The sequence below is a fragment of the Siniperca chuatsi genome, linkage group LG4, assembly GCF_020085105.1.
Source record: "Siniperca chuatsi isolate FFG_IHB_CAS linkage group LG4, ASM2008510v1, whole genome shotgun sequence".
Classification (NCBI taxonomy): domain Eukaryota; kingdom Metazoa; phylum Chordata; class Actinopteri; order Centrarchiformes; family Sinipercidae; genus Siniperca; species Siniperca chuatsi.
The window spans coordinates 31666465-31685610 of record NC_058045.1 but is presented as its reverse complement, the minus strand read 5'-3'; the positions used below and the strand labels follow the sequence as shown (position 1 = coordinate 31685610).

At 41.8% G+C, this 19146-nt stretch overlaps 1 protein-coding gene across 3 annotated transcripts in view; it reads left to right on the top strand.

Moving 5' to 3' along the window:
- Positions 1–19146, top strand: part of LOC122874846 (neuronal acetylcholine receptor subunit alpha-7) — a 50520-nt gene that overhangs the window by 1790 nt on the left and 29584 nt on the right. For 2 of the 3 annotated variants that reach the window (XM_044193284.1, XM_044193285.1), the window contains exons 2-3: positions 3741–3880; positions 10614–10658. In XM_044193284.1, coding sequence (XP_044049219.1) covers positions 3741–3880; positions 10614–10658 — 185 coding nt within the window. Of the gene's footprint in view, positions 1–1332; positions 1435–3740; positions 3881–10613; positions 10659–19146 lie in introns of those variants that run through there. The other variant, XM_044193286.1, reaches the window with a different exon arrangement.

Genomic DNA, 19146 nt, shown 5'->3' with positions numbered 1-19146 from the left:
CTGTTGTGATGTTAGCTGTAGCAGCAGCAGAGTTGTGAGCGTCGCTGTCTGGAGCTGCTGTGCTGGCTCTGGGAAACCGTCTCGTCCTCTCTGGCTGTTAGCTTCGCAGCAGCAGCTGTAGCGACAGTCTGCTAACCCACAGCCTAGCTAACGTTAGTTCCATTACTTGCTGAGTCGTTGTTCGCTCTATGTCACGGCATTTGTCGTGATATTGGTTTTCTCCAGAATCGCAGACCCCGCCTTTAAGAAGCTGAATTTATTGCCGTATGTGTACGTATGTTTTCCCCTTGCTGTCACCAGTTTCTTGGCTCTTCGCTTTAATAACCACATGACTGAGGTCTGTGGAATTTGTTCTCAGTACAGCTGTAGGAAGCTAAACGCTCAAAAATAAATGAAGAAAAAAAAAACGTTCTCAGATGGAACAGAAAAAACAGACGGTCCTCCCCAGAAATACGACGTATACGAATGGGTCGCAGTAAGTTGCTTACGTTTATTGTTAGGCGGCGACCTCTAGTGGCCGTAGTAACTACGACAGGAGCGAAGGAGGAAGTCAGTGGAGAACAGCGGGGTGAACAGATGGGTCAAACAAACACCGGACTTTCACACAGGAGGCCGCCGTTCGTGTGAAACCAGAAGTCAATGTTGTTTGCTTCAAGAAACTATTTATTTTAACCCAAACCACGATCTTTTCCTAAACCTAACCAAGTAGTTATGGTGCCTAAACATAACCAAACTGCGACCGTTTCACAGTTAACCACGAGTTTATTGTTACCATGATGACGAAGGTCCAGTCAGCCTGTCGCTGGTACTCTCCAGCGGTCATGTATGTCGTTTTGCGAGTCGTTCTGCAAACGACCAATTCTGTCTTTTAGGTTTGAGCACGTGTTGGTGTGCAGCGTCTGAGCAGGAAGGCTGAAAGTTGATAGATGCTGTATCATCGAGTGTTCCGGCCCTTAAGGTTATATCTGTCTGAGTCTGATCACCTTCCTGCCGGTTTCAGGCTTCACATTGTTCACTGTGTGACTGCTGGAGGAGCTCGTTTGCATAGAATCAGTGTTCAGCATGTCTTCTCAGAAAAAGAAGCACATGACATTTTTGAACACAAGAAGTTTTTATTTTATGTTTCAGAGTGTCGATATTTTTTTTAGAATCAAAAGGAAAACCTCTGACTTTAATATTCATGCGCTGGAATATTAAAGCTTAAAGTCAGCTGTGTGATTATCTCTTCTGCTAAGACTCCAACAAACAGACACTTCACACGTCAGCGTCTGAACTAGAGGTCTGGTTCAGCAGCTCGGTGTCTTCATGTCACCCACGGTGGCTCCAGTTTAAGGATTAAACTCAACTTTTATTTCCCCAAAAGAAGTCGGATGAGCCTCGTCCAGCTCGATGAAGCAACATCCGTTCAGTCAAACTGACACAGCGATCCCACAGGTGAGACAGCACCTGTGGGAATAAACCCAGCTGAACTGACTTTGCTCAAATTTTGAACCACTAAACGTCATTATTACACAAATGTACGCCATGTTTAATGGGTTTTTGAAGGTTAGTACCAATATTTGGCAGACTTGATATATTAAAATGGATCTACACGTACATTTTGATTTGTATTTTAAACAGAATTAAAATCAGCATTCAGAACATGATATAGGATTAATTCCATTAACTTTGAATAAATAACATTTACAGACAATACAGACAATTTCAGAATACTATACATAAAGTTATATACTGTATATATATTTTTAAATTCAATCATATGTCAGATGTTCAATTTGTCAATATTTTTTTTAAAATAAAATATAAATATGTGGTGTCCCTGTGGCCTGAGGCTCTAAGGTGCACACCATGTTCCTGGTCTCCAGCTTGGGACTGTTGGTGTATGTCATGCCCCTCGCTCTCTCCCCATGTTTCCTCTGTTTCTGCTGCCAAACTAACAAATAAAAGCAAAAATGTCAACAGAAAAAGAATCTTAAAAAATATATATCATTTATGCACCTTTCAAACGTGCACTCCGGTGATTTAGTATCACATTTCCATAAAGTTGAGGGACTTGTGAGAGAGAGAAAAAAGAGGTCAAAATCGAAGCAGCAGAGACCAAGATATCCTGACCTTACGACCAGAGTCAAACTCCAAAACACTGGTTCCTACATTTCCCATGATGCAACTTAATCGTTTCCTTCGTTCGACCGTCCCTGCCTGGTAAACAGCCACAGCTTTCAAACTTCACACCTCCAGCTTGTGACGCAGGCTTTCTGTTATAAATCTGTAGTCTCCAAATCCAAGTTTTGATAACCCTGATGACATCACTATGACATCATCAGGGTTATCTTCTCCTTCAGAGTGACAGAAGACATTGTACAGGCTGAGTGGGACTAACCATGGCCAGTAAAATCAGTGGAGTTCCCCTTTAAAACTTATTTTTCTGTGTAAAAAACCAAAAACAAAGGATGCAGCTATAACATGAGCGAACACGTCAGCGTCAGTGTCATGAACATGAAATGGAAACAGACACTAAAAGGGAAAATGTTTCTGTTGGCTGGAACTCATGTCCTCGGTATTATTAAACGTCTTGACGGTGACCCTGAACACAGGGACGGGACTGACTGTCTCACCCTCCTCCCCCACAGTTGGCCGGGGTCTCATCCAGCACCTGTCAATCATCTTGATGAGCTTTCATCTTTACTGAGGCTGATGTAACCGGCGTCCGTAAAGCCTTTGAGGCCCCTTCACATTGTGCGATGCTGAGCTGTCTGAGATGAAAGGTCACAGCTGTGAGAGAAATGCGGTAAAATCTTTGATCGTCAAACCAAACCAGTGTTCCCAGATCTCACTGTGAGACGCGACGAGACAGTCTGCTGCTACAGCCCACGTCTACACACCAACCAATCAGAAGACAATATGAAATAACACAGAGTACAGAGTACACTTTCGTGAAGCAAAATGTGTGACATTGTTTCGTGCAGAAGCAGAATGTGTGTGCTTGTACCTTTTACATTTACATTGAAGCGTATTCAGACATTCATCGCACAATCTGCCAGCTCAAAAATACAGTCTGACACAGACTGCGACCAATATGTGTCTTTATACTCGTCTCGCACAGTGTGGCGTGCGATAAACTTCCACAATCGCTGTTGTCGCACAGTCTAAAGACAGCCAGCCACATCCAAACGGCCACGCACATCGGAAATTGTATTATTGTATAGTAAATTGTGTTGTATGAGTCCCACAGCGTCCGAATATCATTGTGAACAAAATACTCAAGCATGAACGCCCCGACTGATAATGTAGAATTCATCCTCTTTCATTTCATTTATTTTACATGGAGGCTTAGACCTTTACTTTATGACTTGATGAGAAAGCCCAAAAAGACTTAAATTCATCGATTTGCTCGTTGAACTGTACATTTCTCTGTTGCTGTATATTATCTGTAAACTGAAGGCCGAATGTAAGACAGAGAGCGAGACAGTAACAGGATTAAACAGCTCAACCTGCTCTCCCACAGCAGCAGTTCACATCTGTGGCTTTCATCCAGAGATACTCTCCCTTCCTGGATCACTGACATTACAAACAGCAGTGTTTTCGCTCCGTGAAGTAGAAGAGACTGAACGCCAACCATCATTTTTCTATTTGATGGAGTTTCCAACAAATATACAGCCAGTAAAGCTTGAAGGGACACATTTGCAGTTCTTGTATTGTGATTTGAAGCCTGAGTTTACAGCAGCGGTGTTTGTCTCCAGGCTCCCTGCAGGGCGTGCATCAGCGGCGTCTCTACAAGGAGCTGATGAGGAACTACAACCCGTTAGAGCGGCCGGTCAGCAACGACTCCCACAGCCTGACCGTCCACTTCAGCTTCAGCCTGCTGCAGATCATGGACGTGGTAGGAACACACACACACAAACTATCCATGTAGGGGATTTGGCAAATGGCATGTGCCTCCCTACTGGTGGTCGTGTCTTCATGCATTCTGGAGCAAACTGACCAAATGAAACCAGAAACCTCTGCGAAGAAAATCCCAAACCAGGATTTTCTTCAAAGGGGTGGGGGTGTTGTCGAACCTAACAGTTACATATGGCTGTAATATCCACGTGTCTGCATACTTTTGGCCATGTGGTGTGGTTTTCATTAAGTAAAGCAACAAACTGCTCAGGTTCAGAACAGATTGTTACTCTAATCAGCCGCTGCAGGACTGACGCTCATTACTGACTTCAGTGATGGACTTTCCCACTGCGCACACACACACACACAGTGATGACGGATGAACTAAATGAACACAACTCATTCATTTATAACTCACGCACATCTGACACCCACTTTAACCAGCACTCACTCTGCCTCCTGCCAGGTACTGACAGCAGGAGACGCCTTTCATCTCTAGTATCGCAGCATGTGACAACACACACACACACACACACACACACACACACACACACACACACACGGTACGAAGCCGTCATTAGAGATAGAGAGACACTTTCACTCTCTGTGAGTTTCTTGTTTGGTTCTCAAACAGTGCTGCAGACTGACAACACACTGGTCATTACTTTATGGACTCGAGCCTCGATATGGCACTGACTCACTGCAGCTTTACTCCTCGCAGCATGTGACCGCACACACACACACACACGCACGCACACGCACACACACACACACACGCACGCACACACACGCACTCGAGACTCCACATGTAGAAGAGTTCAGTGTGAAACTCTAAAACAAGCTTCAGAGTTGTTCTAAACTGCAGCTGGATATCAAACCTTTAATACTTCATGAGTCTCGACTGAATTATGTCTGCAGCTTCAAATATAAACGGTCAAATACAATTTTTTAAAATTCTCATATAAGATATTATAAGATGTATTTCTTTTCATGCTTTTATCTCATGTCATCATTGTATCTCATCAAATTTAATATTATGATCATATCCCACTGTGTTTTCTCAGATTAACTCATTTCATTCTCAAGAAATATCTAAAAGTTTTTACGCTTGTCTGAGGTGTAAAAGTAGGTGTGTGGATACAAAGCAAATGGAAACTGAATGACTGATGATGAACATGAAGCACGTGACTTAAAGTGAAGAGCTGAAAGCATCAGCTGTGTGTGGAGCGATGAGGAGGCTGGAGCCTTCCTCACACGAACACATGAAGCCGACAGAAGCGTCACGTTTCCGTCATGTTTCCATCGTCTGAGCTTTTAATGCCGTCGTCTCGCTGCGTCCTCTTCTTCTGCGCTGCTTTAACGGCAGCGGCTGGAGCTCCACCATCAGCTCCACCAGCTGTTCACCTCCATCAGCCACTGAGCTCGTGTTCACACAACAATACTTAAACTTTGCATCGCAGTCTGTCTCTGTATTTTTTCTCATCACATCGTATATCCAAATTTCTTTCATCTAATTTCCCAGGTCTCTCACCCGATCTCTCGTCGCACCTCATCTCTCATTTCATCTTATTTTGTCTTTTCTACCTCTACGTCTGTTTCATATCATTCCCCTCCTCCTGTCTCATCTTATTCTTCAGTTTATATGAATCCCTCCCGCTCTCGGTGTTCCATAGCACAAAATAAATATAATATATTTTGCGGGGGCTTAATAGAGCTCTTGATCAATAGCAGTGACTCAGCCTGAACTTGGCTGAAGGTTCAGCTTTTACAAACTTTACTTATTCAGGTTTCATTACCTCATTTCATCGTTACTCATTGTTTTATCGCTTAATCCTCCAAACTCCATCACTGTTTGCATTTTCAGTATCATTATTCCTTAATCTCATCGTTAAAAACGTTAAACTGAGTGTTTTGTAGTTTCTGAGATCTCTACCTTCTTAAGTTCATTTATAGCTGGTTTTAGTATCACTTTCTCACTGTTATTACCCAGTCTTGTTTTTTCCAAGTAGATATCCATCCATCCTTTAGCTATACCCATTTATCCTTGGAGGGGGCACGCTCGCGGCCTGTAATGCAGAGCGACAGGTCGACGCGGTGAAAGGTGTTGTTTACCTCGATGACGTGTTATATATTTTAGATTTGCTGGTTCACGCAGACTGCAGTAAGCGACTTTTCATCTAACAAACTCACTGTGGCTGCCGCTTCCTTTAACATTCCTCTCCTGAAATATTATCTCTTGCGAAACCAATCTGCCAACATTTCTAAGACTTACATGTTTATTAATCATTACACATCCCCAGCATTATCCAGTCTCGTCGTTCCTTTTAGCATCATTGCTTCGTTCCACAATTAATTTCCTTATTCCATCATTAAATCTTGTCATGACTGAATCTCATCAGTTCTTTGTTTAATCAGTCAGTCTTTCTCTTCATCATCCGCTCATTGGGTAGACTTACAGTTCATTGTATTGTTTCCTTCTTGCTTGGTCCCATCAGTATTTATCCTCATCCATTTATAGTATCATTTGTTTCTTGGTACCACCGTGTGCCTTTTCTTTTCCCAGTGTCCTTGTTATCTGGTCTCATCTTTTTTATTGCCCAGTCTTCTTATTTATCACATAGACATAATCTGATTAATTTGGATCACTATTTGGATCACATCCGTTTTCTATTTTCATCATTCCTCACTGCGTTAAAATCCTTATTCATTACTCAGCCTTGTAATTCATTACTTATTAATATCAGATAATGACACAGATTCAGATTCAGCAGAGTACAGAAGCAGCTTTTTCTCTCCTGCAGATTTTCTCCGTCATCTCTCAGCTATCTGAGAATTTGGATCAGATTGTTCAGTGTTTTATTTTCTGATCTCAGGTGAATCTTTAGATACATACATTACATACAGAACCTCCTCCTCCCACAGCTGATTTTAAAGCGGCTTGACTTATGTGAGTCCGCATCAGTCTAGCTGCAGGCTTCATTCAAGGGGCCGAATCTTTATGAATGCTGTGGAAAGCCTTTTCTCAGGGGAGTTCCCTCCAAACTCAATTTAATGCTCAACTCAAATTAGCTCCCACATATTGAAGCATCGAGATTAAGCAGAGCTGCTGTGCGTCCCAGCACAGCAGGTTACATACACTATGCAACAACAGGAATATCTGATCTTATCTGAGAAAATATGTTGAATGTAAACTCTGACTACAGCCACTAGCTAATGTAGCTGAGTGAAAAGTAGAGTATTCTCCTCTCGTGTGTAGATGAAAGCATCCGACCGATAATAGCCCGACCGACTGTTTTATCCCGTGTGGTGTATCATAGTGGACGCCTCACGACGTCCCGACAGAAAGACGAGCAGGTCATATTTTATTTGCCTTCTCTCGCTGAGTATGCCAAATTCCACGACGTATTCTGGGGCGCTGACCAATAGGAGCACAGAGCGCGCTTCAGCTGTAATCATGGCGAATGTTATTGGTGCTGTGAAACAGAGGACAGGTGCCCCGGCCTTTAGCTGTTTCCTTTCGTCATTAGAGACCAAAATAAGCAAATATATATTAGCTGCATGCGGAACATATCAAAAGCGACAACCAGCAACAAATGGAAGCTGCGTGTTTAACAATACTTTGGCTAAAATGTTATTTTGGAACATACATACTGGTTTGGAAAGTATCCATGGGAGGTTTGATGCTTTTTTGCCTTTAAACTGTGTAAATCCAAGCTGACTACAGCTGCTGTCCTCCATGAGCCTCTCAAGCCTACAGGATGAGTATTTGATACTCAAAACGCAGATTTTAAACAAGAGAAAGAGAGAGGCAGGATTGGCATACAGTGTTTATGTCCACCTACATGCTGGTAGAGGATGAGAGGGCTTTTATTAACAAAACCTGCAAGGTTTCTGGCATTTACTATGAAGCAGCAGCTGCGCGTTAGGACATGGCACGTTCACAAAAAGTGATTTTTCTTTTCATTGTGACTTTAAACACCCAGATCATCAGAATCGGGTAGATTTACACACACAAGGAATTTTCTTTGGTATTTTGGTGCAAAACAATAAACATAGTACAAATATAAAGAAAGATAAAGCAAGTCAAGGAGGTACGTCAAGAATCATAAATAGATATTAAAAATATGAAGTGTCTGTCAGGAGCCTCTAGCTCTGCCAGCAGAGGCCTGGCAGGAGGCTTGGAGCTGTGTAATGGGTGGTGGCAGCTTGGATCATCTCAGCTGCTCGGCACAGTTCCACAGCCGCTCGTGCCTGTGACACCCAGAGTAGGTTTCCTTTCCGGCCGGGCCGCTCCGTGTCTCCCGGGTGAGTGTGAGGTTGAATAGAGCTGAACTCTGGTTTCCTCCCTCCACTGCTGTTGCCGTGGTCTTTCTGCAGCCGAGGACAATAAGCTTCACCAACACATCCAGAACTCCTGCTGCCTTTGTGACTTTGATAAAACATTCCTGCATACTGTCAATACCTCTGCTGGAAAATCATTTCTGTACAGTGTGAGGACATCTTATATAAGCACTGGTTTCCACCAGGTAACTAATCACCATCATGGCCCAGTGAGAGTGCTGCTCCAACAAAAACATCATCAAGCCAAGATACAGAAAGGATGAGAAGGGCACGAAGGATCAGCAGTTCATACAATGAGGGACTGAGCACTGTCTCTGTGGGAGTTTATTCTTTTCCGTCTCATGAACTGCTCTGCTACACACCTGTCCTCTTCTGAGCTGTGATTTCAGCTTTTATTCTTCCTTGTTGCCATTGTAAAGTCGCAGAGAAATAAGAAAAATAAGAAATAGTTTTCACTGTATTACATGCCATTATGATTTCATAACTTACAGTGTCTATAAAAATTATTTGAAATTTTCACGTTTTTTGAATCAAAGTAAATTTAATTTGGCTTCTTTGACACTGATCAAAAGAAAAAGACCCTTTAATGTCAGAGTGTCTCTACAATCTCTACAAAGTGATAGAAATGAATCACACAAATGAAATACAAAATACTTGTTTGCATGAGTGTTCACCCCCTTTAACAGGACACACCTAAACCATCACTGCAGCCAGCTGGTTGTAGAAGCCGCACAATTAGTTCAATGGAGATCACGTGTGTAGTCAAAGGGTTACAATTGATTGTAGTATAAATACACATGTATGTGAAAGGTCCAATATTTGGTGTAGTATCATGGTAAAACTAGGAAACACTCCAAGCAACTCCACAAAAAGGGGATTGAAAAGCACAAGTCAGGGGATGGATACAAAAACATTTCCAAGTCACTGAACATCCGCTGGAGTCCAGTTAAATCAGTCATTAAAGAGTAACTTAACACCCACTGAACATCAGTGGTTTAACTTCTCACCTTGTTGCAGTGAAGTACAGGTGTACTCCAGGACCCAGTGACATCACTGGTGGGTGTGGTCAGAGGGGAAACATTTTTTTTTAGCCTAAGTTAGTCTTTAAGAAATAGAAAGAGTATGGCAGAGCTGTAAATCTGTCTAGAGCAGGACGTCCTCAAAAGCTAGACTAAAAAAGACTAGTGAGGGAGGCCACCAAGAGACCAGGGACAAGCTTCAGAGGCTGAGACTGAGAGACTACAGTCTGCAGATGTTCACGGTCTTTGTGAACTTTGGTGATCCTCCTCCTCCATCTAGCGCCATCATCAGATCAAAATTTCAATTTGTCCAATATTTGGGTTTATCTAACATCTTGGTTTTCTTTACAATAAGCATTAGAGCCTCACACAGCATGGCTGCAGACTCTATTAGACAACACACCACTTTTTAGAACAGCCCAGCCCGTCTCGTCAAATCAGCCTGGGTCCTGTTTCCCAAAATCTTCATACTGAGATGATTTTAGTATATAATGCACTGTCCCTGCATCCTTTTCTGTTGTAATAAGGGAAAAGTCTGGTTTTACTCTATGCTTTTCTTATTTTCAACAAATCCCATGAAAAGACCACAACCAACCAATGTGTCAGTCCGTCTCTCAGTACTGTCTGACTTCCTGTCTGCAGCTCTCAGCTCCGAGCTCATTGGTTCCTACTGAAGATGTAATTCTTTAAAAACACAAATATATAGTTTCTGTTTAAAAAGGCTCAGTAGTTTCCTCAAACAGCTGCTCGCTGTAGTTTTTATCAGACCAACAGGAGGAAACAGAGCATCTGTTGGAGACTATTTCCAGCGGCGGATGAATCCACATGTGGTGCTGTAGTGAGTGTTTGGGGCAGCAGGACGGTGTGTGTGGGACTGAGTCAGAATAAACTACAGTGTGTGTGTTCATGGTGATGAAGGAACACGTCACCCAGTGCAGCAGAGCGGCTCACTGATGTGTTTTAATAGTTTCCGGACAACGATGGAGGAAGAAGATGCATCAGGCTGTGATACATTCACTGTTGAACTAACTGAAGGTCAGTTGGCTATTAAACCACTAAATAAATAACATTTACCTTTAATGTCCTTACCTTGGCAGAATCTCCCTCCTCCTGCAGAGCGGCCGCTTGCTCACAAACACCCATCTTTTTATTCAGTACGCTCGACGACCTGAGAGCGTTAACAGGCCGAACATCCATCAAACTGTCGTTATTCATATTCATCCTCCCCTCTGCTGGCATGCTGCCATATTTAAGATTAATTGAAAGGGATGAAAGAAACAGTGCAGAGTGGACAGACTTTTAACCATGACTGCAGTGACTCGGAGGATCCTAACAGACCAGAAACTGATGCTTTTGTTGTTTTTCTGTTTTTAGGATGAGAAGAACCAGGTGCTGACCACCAACATCTGGCTACAGCTGGTGAGTTTTCTTCTTGAGTCTGGTATTTGAGTTGAAACATGTCAAAGTCAGTATTATAAAATCATCAAGATGTATGACTCACCCTTCCTCACCCCCCCAAAAAACCCCAAAACAGTTCTTCACTTCCGTTGCTCCTACAGTTTCAGTTTTATCTACATTCAGAACTAGAAAGCTCTTTATCTTAGCTTTTGTTCTTATCTGTTGTCCCGTTACTTCAGCTGGAAAAAGTATTTTATCTATGAACCTAGTGAAACATCCTGAACCACCTAGCAGAGCGCAGCAAGGACGCTGCATGTATTTTTCACTGTTGTTCTCAGGAATGTCCTGAAGCGCATTTCTGATAAGCATCGTTTCCTGAATGTTGTCGAAAGTTTCAAGAACCACTGTTAAAACTTTTATTGTGGTAGTTGGGGGGGAAACAGGCTTCTTGAATAAATCTGAAACTTGCAAGTCCATGCGGTTAGAGAGCGTGACCACGGAGCCGGGGTCGTGGTGGATGGTCTTGTCACAGAAAATGACGTCCATGCGATGGTAGAGATCCCGGAAATAGTCCTTGGCCGTAGGCAGCTCACTGCTGTCGTTCTCTGGGTCGTCCTACTGGAAGACAATGATGTCCCCGTCCATAAGCTCATCCAGGGCCTTGTCCAGAGAGACATCAGAGTCTTGTATCCACTCTGTTAGATTGGGCTTTACTTCCTCGTAGACTGTGACTATTGATAGGAAGTTAGAAAAATGATTTCTTAGTGACAGCAGTAGCAGCTGCCTGATCTGTTGCTCTCTCTAACCCTGCACTTTTGCCCCGTTTTGACCAAATAATACCATAAAATAAACAAAAGTCACTTTTACACAGTCGTGTTACCACATTTTAGGATCCATGAAGATTAGGTCAATTAGACCAATAACAGATTAAATTAAGAGGCCGTACATGCTTACTGTCTTATTTGCCCACTCATTCACATTATTCACTCTTTTTAAACTTTTCAGGAAGTCAGTTACATAAAAATATGTTTTTAACATCAGAGTTATTCTCTAGTTCTAACATTGTGGCACCCAGTGCTCTCTCATTGCATGAAAGAGGCTGTACACCAATGTTGTAGCAGAGGCTAGAGTTCGACCAGTCAGTGAAGTTTCTGTTCATTCCTGACACTATTTGCTGCTCAGAAAATACATTTAGACCTCGGTTCCTGTGGTTGAAAGTTAAGTTGCTTCCTAAAAGGTTTCCTGGGTTCATGGTTTTTGCGGTGGAAAATGCCTAGTAGCATTTAAGTGCTCCAATGGCACCTTTAAGTGCTTTGGTTTAATTTTTTAGCCGTAAACTCAGAGTTAATGGATCATCAGTGGATCTAAATCTCTGCTGGACCTTCATCCAGCCTCCCTCTGCTGTCACACTGCTCTCCTGGTTTGGGACTACAAATACATTACAGCAAATTAAACCCGAGTCTCTTCCAACCGTTACAGATGGGTCTATTTGTGCCGGTCAGGCCTTTGGGGACGGTGTGTAACCTGACTCTGGTGGAAAGGAACCAAGTAAACATTGATAATAAATGGAAGCCTGCAGCCGCATCATGCCGTCCTTCCTTCAGTTCGGCTTCCAGAGAGACTCTGGAGGAATCGCAGAACTCCAGCTCTGGTACTTGACCCAGATAAGTTTGCTGTGATGAAGAAAAACTCGATCCAGCAGGCAGCGAACGGAGTGCCAACTTCTTTTTCTGTTTCCACAAATACTTCATCTTCTGTTCTGCTGCTCGCTCTGTCAGAGTCGTCGGGTTGAACACCTGACACCTCCTGCACTTTGGCGCTTTACAGCTTTCTGATATAAACTCCTGCTTCTTCTTTGTTCATTTTCGTCTCACACTGTGAAAAGCTGCTTCTCTTTGCCTTTTGTCGGGAGGACTGACTCTGGTGTGAATGTCAGAGCTAATGGAATGGAGCGTAGGAATTCATTAAGAGAGCTTCCTAAACCCATTTCATGCAGCTGTCCAAATTTAATTAGGTTTCATATCAGGTCCTGTGGAATGTGTGCTTGTAAAGTGGTGATGCACTAATCCGGCCTAATCTGCTTGTCTCGGATGGAAAGGTTGGTTCCTCCCCGGAGGCTCTGCATTTGCTCTCTGCAGCACCCTCCCAGGACCAACTAGTCTGTTAGCTTAATTTAATTTGGCGTTCGCCTCTTCTCCTCCTCCTCCTCCCCCTCCTCCGCAGCTGCTGCCGGAGTCATTGTATTTTTTTGGGAAGGGGATGAGTGTCTGCAAGCAAGAGAAAACATTTCTGCACCGGGAGCTGTGTGGGTTTTTTAATGTCAGAGTGTTACTGCAGCTTTTGGAAGTTTTTTCTCCTTGCAAACTAGAAAAGTTTGACTCGCTCGGAGACTAAAAAAAGAATCAATATCAACATTTTGGAGCAGATTTCTATCTCTAGGGGCTCATGAAGATCTTGCGTTTTAGACTGTTTCAATTATTTTGTTGAGTATTCTTTTTATTTACAAGCTGTTGGTGTCCAGACGCACAATATGTGTATTAACACATAAAATGCCCAATTCTGAAATGAGACAAAAGAAAAACATAATAGCAAAAGGACACAGTATTTTAATAGTTCATAATAGATGTAACAAGGTCATTCATAGAACCCAACAGCAAGTTCATTAATGAACATTACACTATAGCAGCTCTGTGCTTTCAGTGGCTGTTTAGTCTCGCCTATGTACCGTTCTTTGCAGTTTTCCTCACTGCATTGAATTGAATAAACTACATTGCTGTGTTTTTGTGTGGGCATCTTGTCCTTAGGATGAACGAGTTTCTGTCCTTTGTAGTTTTTCTACAAAGGATCTTTAGACAGCACGATGTTCCTGTTTTATTCAAACCAGGCAACACTTTAAGACAGAAACTCGTTCACCCTAAGGACAAGTTACCCACACAAAAACAGAGCAATGTAGTTTATTCAGTTCAGTGCAGTGAGGAAAACTGCAAAGAACGGTACATAGGTGAGACTAAACAGCCACTTCACAAAAGACTTTATCAGCACAGACGACACGCTAACTCAGGATTGCAGAGCGCCGTGCATTTGCATCTAAAAGCTACAAACCACACATTTGAAGACAGCGAGGTGAAGAGTCTAAGTAGAGAGAAGAGTTGGTTTGAAAGAGGTGTCAAGGAAGCCATTTTTGTGAAAAAAGAAAACCCCTCTTTGAACAGAAATGGTGGTCTAAGATTCAACTTGCCAACCGTTTACCACAGTGTATTAACACCATGGTCAAGCCAATCATATGCTAATCAGGTACTTAACAGTGATGAGGGAGGTGCAGCCAGAAAACAATAGGCCTGATTACTGATTACTGGGCCATCATGGAAACAAAAGAAGGGCAGTTTCAGGTGAAACTAGGCAGGGTAAACAGCAGACACTCAGGTAGACTCCTTCCTGAGGGCGGGGCTTAAGCAACACAGAGTAGCTTACATTTCCAAGTTCTCAGACCATTTTCACAATTGAGAATGACTTCCGGATGGGAGCCGAAACGTCTTGATTCTGAAAACAGTGTCCAGATGACTACGACTGAAACCTTTTCTACAATGGAACAATCCTGGATAAATGAGGGACTACACCGTCTTTGTGGTCTTGGTTAATTATCCGTCAGCACAGCACAGATGGGGACCCTTTGACTTTTTAATTATATTTACCAAAACCACCATCTTTCCTTAAACTTAACCAAGTGTTTTAGTAGCCTGATCCTGACCACAATTGGTTTACTGAATGCAAACCCAATTTTTTGGTGTCCATGTCATCCACCCAATCATCCACCTCCCCCTTCTTTCTATGACTTGTAATAGGAAAATCCCAATTCCTGTATTGTAATAAAACATTTATCCATTTGTGGCACCACAGCAACGCTAGATGAATGTGTCTTACATTATCAGCATGCAGTCATTATATACATCAAATAATCCGGTTTTCATTCTTTATAATCAATAAAGCTTTGATGACAAAAGACACATTCGTCTAGCGTTACCTTTCCTCTAGAGTCACCAGCAGGTCAGTGTTTCCCCTTGACCAACTCTGGTCTATAGCAAGAAATCTCAAAACCTAAACCCCAGAAAAATTCTAAAGAAATTCACGAACAAATTCCTGTTCCCCGGAGGATGAACCCTTTTCATTTGGGCAAGTGACTTTTCTTGTAGCACCTTTTGGTTTGAATGATCCCATGACATTTCTCCTAGCACCATCATAAAGACAAACTATGCAATTTTAGCTCCTAGTAAGTCTCTAAGAAAACGAAATCCTCAGGATGCTGTCGGCTCCTCTGACCGTCTTGTATTGTGTCTCTCGGGGCCGACAGTTGGTCTTTACATGTTTAGCCTTGTTGAAAAGGAAGAATTAAAATGTCCTCAGAGATCCAAAAATAACCAATAATTGTGTCAGCGAGGATAATCCTATTAGAAAATACAGTGTCAAACCAAAAGGGAATGTATCAAGCCCAAAATAAATCTAATGATGATGTTTTATCTAAAAGCATTACCATCCAGAGCTGTGTTTAACAACACCGATGATGACGGAGCGGTTTGTGAATTACTGGGATGGCTTGACTTTTTTGTGCACTTTTCTGACCATTTGAATCTTTTTTGAACCTTATCTTATTGCATCAGTTAGACTTCTTTCCTTTATAGCGTGCAGGTTTATTTTGCTCTCGTCCTGTTCGGACTCTTTGAGTCTTTGAACCTTTTTAGACATGAGAAAAGAGAGCGCAGAAATCCTCCCCTGCTCATTAAAAATACATGTAAACACTTGATATGAAACAGTTTCTCATCTTCTGATATCTGGATGTCTTCTCTTCGCGGTCTCGGTTACTGTTGTTGCTGTTTTCACTGGAAAGTTGTGATTTAATTTAATGACCAAAGTTTCTGTCAACTTCAACTTTATTTTTGTCTCAAAGGAAATTTGGTTTGCAGACAGGCATTAAACCTACAGGTCACATGTATACTCTAGTGACAATGAACAACAACAATCAATAGTCAAAGATATAAAAGCAATATATATATATATATATATACACACATTCAGGTAAATTACAAAGGAAATACTTGAATTGGAATCCCAATAAAACTGTTGTAATGAAAATGTAATATTTAAATGCCGGGTAGTTAGTAATAAGTAAGTAATAATTAGTAATTACAGAATATGCAGCCTAATTGATTCATTTACAACTACTGTATTTGTTTTAATCCAGTCAATGGTGACGACAAGACTTTCTGTGCGTATTCAACAAACAAGATATAACATGTTGATCAGTGAACTTTACAGGTGTTCGCAGGTGGATTTCTTAACCTCGGACAGAGCCAGGCTAGCTGTTTTCCTTCCACTCTTTATGCTAAGCTAGGCTAACCACGTCCTGACTCCAGCTCCTTACTGAACACACAGACATGAGATTGATATCAATATTCGCATGTCACGCTTGTAAAGAAATCAAATAAGCGAATTTCCTAAAATGTACCATTCCTTTTAAAAAAAAAGGTACCAACAGATTCGATTGAAAGCAAACAGGAAGAATTTAGTTAATCCTGTTTTACACCAACTGAATTCACTTCCTTGTCCGTAAAAGTCCACAAAAGTCTAAATGTTGAATTCCTGCAGAAAATTAGGACTGTTGCTATAGTAACTGAATCAGTGGAAACATTTTTATGCACACAAAGTCTGATTGCTGGTCATAATCACCACAATCAGCAACATTTTACAGTTAAATGGTGGGAAGTTTATTCATTTCATAACTGCCTGCTGTCCTCCCTCGTCCGTCCAGGTCACTGCGGCTCGTTAACGCTGACTAAGATTATTTTAATGTGACGCTTTAAAAAGTGATGATATTGCTTTAATTGGGTGGAAACAGACTTTTTAGCCTGCATGTAAACACACTCACTGTTTCATGTTGAGCCTGTGACAGAGATGAAAGTGACACTACTGTATTAAAAAAAATCATTTTATGGTTCTTTATGTCATTTAAACTTATTTATAAATATTTTTGGACATTTTAAGAAACATCAAATGCATGTTAGAAAGCATTTCTTTGAAGTTTGTGCCCCAGAAGTCATCAGAAGTGTAATTTGGCTGAGAACCTCAGAGTCCTGTGTTGTGATTTTGGGGGTTTCTCTGCAGCGGCTGCGACAGTTCTGCTTTCAACAGATTCCTCTGGGGAAAACATTTCATCTCAGTGACAGGAAGTAAACAAGACTGAGAGAGACGTGTGCGACCTTCAGCCTTCAAGGCCTCAAACCATCAACACAGACCAAAGAGTTCAGCGAGCCTGTGAAATGTAATGAGGACCGAGCGGCCACAAGAGCTGCGTATGCAGATTAGACATCAACACAGTCCTGCTGTTTGTTGGCAGCACACTCTTCTCTCTCACAGCTTCGTAAAAACACACAGAGCCAACAATGGCTGTTACATAAGATCCATCAGTGTAATCTAGATTTCACCCACTGAAATATGGAGGTCAAGCACAGACGAGCTGCTGCTTATCAGCTGCTTTCAGAAAAGAGAAATGCACAAGTCATCGCTTCTGGGCATTTTTTTTACTGTTGTCACAATGTTTAAGGAGACCTAATTTCTATCTTTTTGTTTCCCAAAATGTAAAGCAGATTTTATAGAAAACAATCTTAAAATGATGCCTTACTTCAGCCAATTAGCTACCTAATAGATTGCACCTTTTGGATGTGATGAGAATAAGGTTTGGGTTACAAAATCAGTCCTTATTTATCCATCCATCCATTTTCTACCGCTTGGTCCCGTTAGGGGTCGCGGGTGACTGGAGCCTATCCCAGTGACTTTGGGCCTTAGGCAGGGTACACCCTGGACAGTGGCCAACTCGTCGCAGGGCTAACACAGACACAGACAAGGACAGACAACCATTCACTCTCACATTCATTCAATACGGGCAATTTAGAGTTATCAATTAACCTACACATGCATGTCTTTGGACGGTGGGAGGAAGCCGGAGAACCCGGAGAGAACCCACGGTAACACGGGAGGACATGCAGACTCCACCCAGAGAGATTGCGTGATGTTGGTCTGGTCCAGGAATCGATCCCACGAACCCACGATCTCCTTATTGGGAGGCAGGAGCTTTAGCCGCTCTGCCACCGTGCACCCCCGTCCTTATTTATGTATTTATTTTTTGTTCTTTTATTGGTTTATTTAACAAGGACAGTGCACATTAATATAAACTGCTGTAAAGGCTCCAGAATCAGCCAAAAGTCTATTATTCATATTATTCATAGTGTCTGGAGAGATCTCACTCTAAAAAAGAAAATAAGATTAAAATTTTAAAGTTTTTAAATTGTAACAGCATGCAGAGCAACGGTTAAAAAAAGATAATATTAATGCAAGTAAAGATATAATACAAGGCATTACTAAGCTACAGTATTAGCCAGGTGCTAATACTGCACACAATACACAACAATGAAGTGGGGAATATTAATGTTAACAGAAATATGCACTAAACACGACACCATTGTGCTGCATATTATAAGGCACTAATTGAAACACGCAAAACAATACAGAAGCCTACGATAGACAGACATAGAAAGCTACCCAAACATTAAAAAACCCTCACAATACTGGCACAATAAAAGCAAGTCCACACTGAAAGACGTGCAGGCAGCTGGTAGTTATACTGTACAAACACTCTTTTAATTTGGTTTGAGCCTGAACAACCTCTGGATTTAATGATATTAAAGTCTGAATTTGTGAAAGTGTCATGTGCTGTTGAATAGTTGGACTCGTCATTGAACTCAGAATGGAACTGATACAAAAGGAAGTGAAGGAGGAGTTAATTTCCTCTCCACGCCATTTTACTTTGATAATAGACATGTCTGTAACCTGCGAGTGCTGCGATCAAGGACAAAAATGCAAATAAATAAAACAAACTCTTACCTGATCAAGCCATGAGGAGTTCACCTCATCTCAAAGCCATAATTGGTTGTTAAAGGTTAATCGATGATCAGTAAATAACAGTTATGGAGAATTTAGGATTTATTCACCTACAATTCACAAAGTTATTTTTCCGAATGTTATTTTTTGCTCATTCCTTGGGTGTTTTCAGCAGCTGGACTCCATGTTACAGCAGCCGTGATCAAGTGCCCCGAGCTGTGGTCCAGGATTGCATTTTCATCCTCTTTTGCATAAAGTCACGCTTGTTCAGTTAGTCTCGTTACATCAGCGGCCTGATCCCAGATAGTTCTCTGCCCCTCTAAGGCTGAACAGGAGGACCAGATCTCTTATCAAATCAACACCCACAGCTGTTAGGCCATGTCTGCGGGATCTTCAAGAAAATTCCCACTAAAATAAAGTTCCATTTTCACTTTACACACAGCTAAAAGTAAATGGCACTTTCATAAACTTGTTTTTAACTAAAATAAAAAGGTCATTTCAATGTGCACAAGAGACTATAACAAGTAGATTTTATTGGAGAAAAGCAGGGTTAGTGTGTACATTAGCATTAATATCTGTG